The 6357-nt window shown below is 39.4% G+C and overlaps 1 protein-coding gene across 1 annotated transcript; it reads right to left on the minus strand.

The window, feature by feature from the left end:
• Positions 1-1985: 1985 nt before the first annotated feature.
• Positions 1986-5037, minus strand: LOC147548987 (multiple organellar RNA editing factor 8, chloroplastic/mitochondrial-like). The gene is made up of 4 exons (XM_086667618.1): positions 4406-5037; positions 3715-3812; positions 3516-3581; positions 1986-2893 (listed from the first exon to the last, which is right to left on the minus strand). Exons 1-4 carry the CDS (start codon positions 4807-4809, stop codon positions 2199-2201), a joined length of 1263 nt encoding a protein of 420 aa, XP_086523744.1. The 5' UTR covers positions 4810-5037; the 3' UTR covers positions 1986-2198.
• Positions 5038-6357: the final 1320 nt, after the last annotated feature.

Below are 6357 nucleotides of genomic sequence, written 5' to 3' on the forward strand. Positions count from 1 at the left end.
AGGGCAATAAAAACTCGAACAAATCTGTTGGTAGTGGGTTCGATTTGCAAATCAATTCTGCTATTGGGATTAGTAGTCGCCAAAGCATCTACGTACCACTTCAACTTTGCATAGGAATCACCCTCCAGCCCAAATACTTTGTCCATCGCTACCTTCTTACCACCGTAAGAAAAGTAATAGCTCAACTCAACACCGTAATCGTCTTGAAACTTTTCTTTAACTTCAGCCGTGCTCCAATCTGGGTGTTTTCTGATGTCTTGATCAATTAGGTTGCCAACAAGTTTACTAGACAACTTGGGATCCGCAGGTTTGAGAACAACATCGGAACAATCGTGTTTCGATTCGTACTCTTTCAACAGAAACACAGATTTACATCCCAATGGTGCAACGCGTGGACTCTCCAATTACATCCGGGTTTAGAGCAAACGACAGTCACACGACCTGGTTCATTCTTGATATATTTGTAGTTGTTCTTTGTCGCAATGGTATATCAACCAAGAGCGTGTCGAAAAGCTTTGACACCACCGGGAAATATCTGCCCAATCTCAGTAAATATGTCGCCCCATGATTCACATACTAACTTCTTATCATTGTTTTGAGATGTAGAAAGTGACCTATCAGTTTCCATACTGCAAAATTGAATAAAATGTGATGAAAATATCGTCAAATGTCTTAACAGGTTGTTTAATGTATGAACATCTAGTGTAATGTCGGGCCACCAAACAGAATGTACTGACATGCGTGGGAATGTTAAATTAACAGGGAGAATGTTTTACAATTATATGAAATGTGTGAGTTTATGTGAAAATGATGGATAACATTTTACTGAATGTTTCGAATATGTGGTATAATCAGGTGGTCCAAGAAGCAATGTCTGATCATTCTATCAAATGTTGGTCAAAGTGATAATTCCATAGCTATGAAACAAATGTGTTAACACATGATAAAGTACTGTTAACATGTAACAAAATGTTCAAAAATTTCAGTAAGTGTTAACACAATCTTTAAAGTTGTACCAAAAACCAAAATAATGTACGGACAACGAAAAAACTGTACGGACACTTTAGAAACTAAGCATTAGACAAGAAGGATGAACAAGAGCATAAAATCTCATAAAAAAGACTTTCATCATCAACAGTTACCTGGATTTATAGGAGAAGAAGATGGTGATTCGAACAAGTTGATGGCTGAAGCAGAGTCTAGAAACGAACAAGTTGATGGCTGGAGAAGATGACTCGATATGATGAATGAAGAAGAGGGTTTGTGTCTCGGTTTGTGTCTGTAGGTGATGACTGAACGAAGATGATGAAAATATTAGAGAGAGAAAGGTGAAAAGGAAGATGATGATTGAAGAGATGATGACTGTAGAGAGATGAAGGTGGAAAAGTTTGAATAGGGTTTGTGTTTCGGTTTAGGTAGAGAGATAAAGTGAAACAGACTTTGGAGAGAGAAAGTGAATCAGATTTTTGAGAGAGAAAGATATGATTTCTTAGGAGTTGTTGGATATATAGGAGGGCAAAAGAGGGTTTAGAAGAAAATATTAGGTCTTAGAGATACGAGTTGGGCCCGGATTGAACATAGGGATGTGTATTTAGGTTTGATTTAAAATATTAGTTGATTTTTGGGTTTTGGGTGGGTTAATAATCCCTATTGGGTTTTTTTTTGTATTTGGACCCAAAATTTGGGCCTTTCATCAAAAAATTCTTCCCTTAATTCCTTCCTATTTAAAGTTTTACATTTAAGGTTGAAGTTTTATAGCCCAACAAAAAAAAAAGGTCTTCACCAAAAAAAAAACAAAAAAAAAGGTTGAAATTTTATAGTTTTATGTATCAAGACATCTATTCACTAAAACATCCTACTTATGTGATTAGTAAAAACTGACCCTACAATGAAATAATGAACAGCAGTCATTACACCATAAATGGGATATCCAAAATATTGAAGCAAAAATGGAAAACTAAGCAAAAAAGAGATGAAGACAGTAATTAAGAATAGCATTACATATAAAAAAGAAAAAAGGAAGTGCCTAATTGAAATAAATATATAGGTTCGAATAACAAGTACCACTTTATCGACATTCCAGTAAAATATACTCAGGCATAGACAAGTAGAAACTTAGGTTCAACAACTATTACGCCAAGATGCTAACTAGAACAGAAGTACACAAAACCCCGAACATCTCAGTTATCTAATAAGATTCAATCTCTACCTGGGAATTCTGTAGCCTGGTAGGAACCCCCATTCTGCGAGCCATATCCGCTCTGATGATTCTGGTAATCCCTGTTTGGCATGCCACCAGGCGCACCACCCTGTCCCTGATAGGGCATACCTCCACCGTTTTGCACACCTCTGTAATCTCTGTTTTGCATATTTGGTCCATTATTCTGCATGTTCGGATTGTAATGCCCACCTCCCATATTCGGTCCATTGTTTTGCTGATAAGGATTATTAGGTGGGGGCGGACCTCCCATATGTGGCCCATTGTTCTGCTGATAAGGACTCTGAGGTGGCATGCCTCCCATATTAGGCTGCATGTTTGGATTAGGTGGACCTCCCATATGCGCATTAGGTGGGCCTCCCATGTTAGACTGCATGCTCGGATTAGGTGGTGACATTCCTCCCATATTAGGACCTGTGTTCGGCATATTGGGATTATGTGGTGCACCTCCCATGTTTGAAGGGGCTGGCATCCCCCTGTTCTGCATTGGAGGACCTTGTTGAACATCTCGATTTTGCATATTCTCTCTCCTCCTCTCGAAGTTTCTAGAGCGATCAAAGTTACGTGGTCGGTCATTGCGCCTGGATCTTTCATTTGCTCGAGCGTTGTTCCTCACCCACTCCTCGTGATATTTTGGATCATAGGGAACAGCTTCACCATTGATAAAAGGCTCTCCTGATGAATTCAACACGCGAGAAGAAAATGTTGGTTAGTGATGACTAATAACTTGAGCTTTACAGCTGCTAAATAAGAAGTTCAGTTGATTACAACAGGAAAAGTAAATAAAAGAACTGCCTGCTTTTGAGACTTCAATGGAATGAATTCGAACAATTAATATCTTCACTCAGTTACTCGACACTAGCTAACTTTTTGAAGAATCAATTTTACAAACAGGCAAGTTCATGACATCGGTAAAACCAAAAAGAAATTACAGGATAGCTTAAAGACAAGTCGAAACTTGCAGATTATCTCGTTCTTACAATATTCTCTATCACTGCATTCAGCGTGTTAATGAAAGAGTCTGATAACATCTAGCAAACGGTTTGCTAAAGATGACATATGTACAACATGGACACAGAAAAAGCTGTCGATTCTGAGACCGTACCTGTGTCCATGTAGCATATTATATTGATAACTCTGTAAATTCTATTTCTAGGTTTAGAATTCTGTATACAGGTTGATCAAGGTCATAACAAATGTTTGTCCATCAGATCATTCCAAGTTTGAATTCAAAGATTGTAGGCAGAATGATTTAAAAAATAGATTGAAAAAATTAAATTTGAAGAACAATACCCACCTCCATAATCTTTGTTCCTGACATCCAAGTAAGAATCAGGAAGAACCCAACGCACTCTCGGAAGTTCTGCACAAGTGTTTGGGAAGAGAAAATCAGGAATGAATTTATAACATAAACTAACTAAAGAACCCATTTTTTGAAAATATAAGAGAGTAATTAATGAGCTAAATATGTAAATAACATTTACAATTAGATGTACCTTTGATCTTGTATGAAACTTCCTCTGAAACGATGCATCCAAATGCAAAGTAGTGTTTAGTTGAAACTGAGTAAATTGATTTTCTTGCTTCTTCCTCACTATTATAAGATAAGTATAGAACTTCACTATCAAATTCTTATAAAGACAAGATATTATTCATGAATCAACAATTTAAACATAAAGAACAGACACTCATTTCTCTACATCAGTAAGAAGTTAAAAACTATTAGGATAATGTAATCAAGAGAAGCAATCGAAATTATTCACAATATCCAAATAATCATCTTATTAGGTTAAGCAAAAGAATTCACAAAAACATATTCTTTTGCAGGCTAAACTCTAAACCCTAGATCCCAAATCCTAACCTCTTTTGCAGATGTAACAAATTCATTGTGGACACCACCAACTATAATCATCTTATTAGGTTAAGCAAAAGAATTCACAAAAACATATTCTTTTGCAGGCTAAACTCTAAACCCTAGATCCCAAATCCTAACCTCTTTTGCAGATGTAACAAATTCATTGTGGACACCACCAACTATATTCATATTAGGTTTTCATTTCAGTAATCCAAAGGTCATCAGATAAAAAATTGTTAACCCTAAACTCTAAACCCTAGAATCTAAAAATAGTCTTCCAGAGATAAATACTTTTTATCTGAATATAACAAGATATGGAAGAAAAAACTGACCTCCCGACCACCGTAGCTAGAGTTTTGATATAACTATCAATGATCTCATCTCTGGTAGGTTCTCCTTCAGGTTTCTCCACGACAATAAGCCAATGTTCAAAATCACAGCCATCGAGTAATATCGTCTCCTTTGGTGGACGATTGTTCCAGTTTGGAGATGGATCATTCAACGAAGATGTAGTTGGGCGACTAGAAAAGCATTTTAATCCAACAGTCGTCGGAAATCGACGAAACTCAGTTAGAGCAATAAGAGGACGAAGACGAGTGAGAGAAGAGAAAGAACGGACAGAACGTGGTATTTGAGAAACAGAGAAAGATGAAGAGCATGCCATGAAAGAACGAGATATGGTGAAATTAGGGATTGTTTTGGCCATAAAGGCTCGACCTAAGGAAGCCACCGCCATTGTTGTATTTCCTGCAAAACCCTAGAGTGAGAGAGAGGTAGAGAGAGAAATTATGGGTGAGCGATGGGAAGGTTTTAGGATTCGGGGTTTTATAAAGAAAATGAATGAGGGTATGTATCCCTTTGAGTTTTAAAAATGACAAATAAGTCCTGTCACTGACCATGTCTAAATCCCTTTGGTTCGAGTACTCTCCCTCTCCCACATCTCGCTAGTAGGGTGAGAAAACATAACGGATATCCGCTGCTTGGACGGACCACATGTAACCCCACCTACTCGACACGAATACGGGCCAAAAGTAAAGTTATCGTTGGGACATGGGCAAGGACTCGACCATATGATTGGACCGTTCCTCTCGACCACCTACTACAAGACCGGGTGTCTAGAATGATTAGCCAACACAATTGTGGGAAATCAAGTCAACTTGCTCGAGTGTCTCAAGTAGAAGAGCTATGATTGAAGCTCTCATCTCCGGGATAAAGACATCGAATTTACTTCGATAGGAAAGCGATTAAGGTAATCTACTGTTCCATTCTAGTTCATCTTTAGTTCTTGCATGTGATCCTGGCAGCTAGTCTTAACCATATAGATGTTTGAGATTCCGCTTACAACACTAGATGACACCAAAACCTTACGTGGTAGCAGAGCCTCTTACACGAACTAACTTTGACTACACGAATTATATTCAGACTTGATTGTTTTGAATAACATTCAAGTTTAATCAAATTGATTTCAAATCGCAATTTGAAAAGAGTTTTCAATAGATTTGACGTTAAATTTTTGGTTTTTGAAAATAGTTTTTGAAAAGAAAATTGACGAATTTAAAATATTTGAAAAAAAGTTTTCAAAATCTGAATTTTGGGTGTTGAATCACCAATTTCCAGTAGCTGGAACAAAAAAAAAAGTTTGGCAAGAAAGGTGTTTTGGCCAGCCAGGACGCGTCTGAGCCGGTCGCCCGCGTCTCTGGCGGAAACCCGAGTTTGTCTTGGACTAGGAGTCCGAGACGTGCGCAACTCGGACTTCGTCCGTGCGCGTAAGGACGCGCAAGAGAATCCGAGTGCATCCCGGACCTAGAGTCCAGGATGCAGAAGTCTTGGACTTCCAAGACGCATCCTAGGACGCGTCTGGGAAATCCTTGCGCGTCTCAGCCTAGGGCTGAGACACAAGAACACCAGCCAGACGCGTCTGGGCCATTAGGTTACGTCCTTGCCTAGGGCCAGGACACATCCGAGCCATCATAGGCCAGAACTAGTCTGGCCTAGGCCAAGGTGCACTTAGCACGACCCAGAACATGTTCGACCCATGCCAAGGCATGCCTTGACCTAGCCCGAACCAAGCTCATGAGCCTTGACCCAAGAATGTCTCAGGCCTTGATCGAGGCTTGTCCCGGACCTTGATCGAGGCTTGTCTCGGGCCTGGATCGAGGCTTGTCCCGAGCCTTGATCGAGGCTTGTCCCGAGCCTGGATCGAGGCTTGTCCCGGGCCCTTCTGAGATCCGCCTCGGACTACGGGCTAATTTTATAGGTCTTGCCCAAGTGGGAGTTTTCCGTC

Source organism: Eschscholzia californica, unplaced genomic scaffold (assembly GCF_041429995.1).
Source record: "Eschscholzia californica isolate CP2 unplaced genomic scaffold, dmEscCali1.0.p SCAF_3, whole genome shotgun sequence".
Taxonomy (NCBI): Eukaryota; Viridiplantae; Streptophyta; class Magnoliopsida; order Ranunculales; family Papaveraceae; genus Eschscholzia; species Eschscholzia californica.

Coding starts and splice junctions, on each gene's coding strand:
- LOC147548987 (XM_086667618.1), bottom strand. CDS start 4,809: ATGGCGGTGGCTTCCTTAGGTCGAGCCTTTATGGCCAAAACAATCCCT. Junction 3,582..3,714: donor AGTTTCATACAAGATCAAAG/GTACATCTAATT, acceptor ACACTTGTGCAG/AACTTCCGAGAGTGCGTTGG. Junction 2,894..3,515: donor CAGGAACAAAGATTATGGAG/GTGGGTATTGTT, acceptor TGAATTCATCAG/GAGAGCCTTTTATCAATGGT.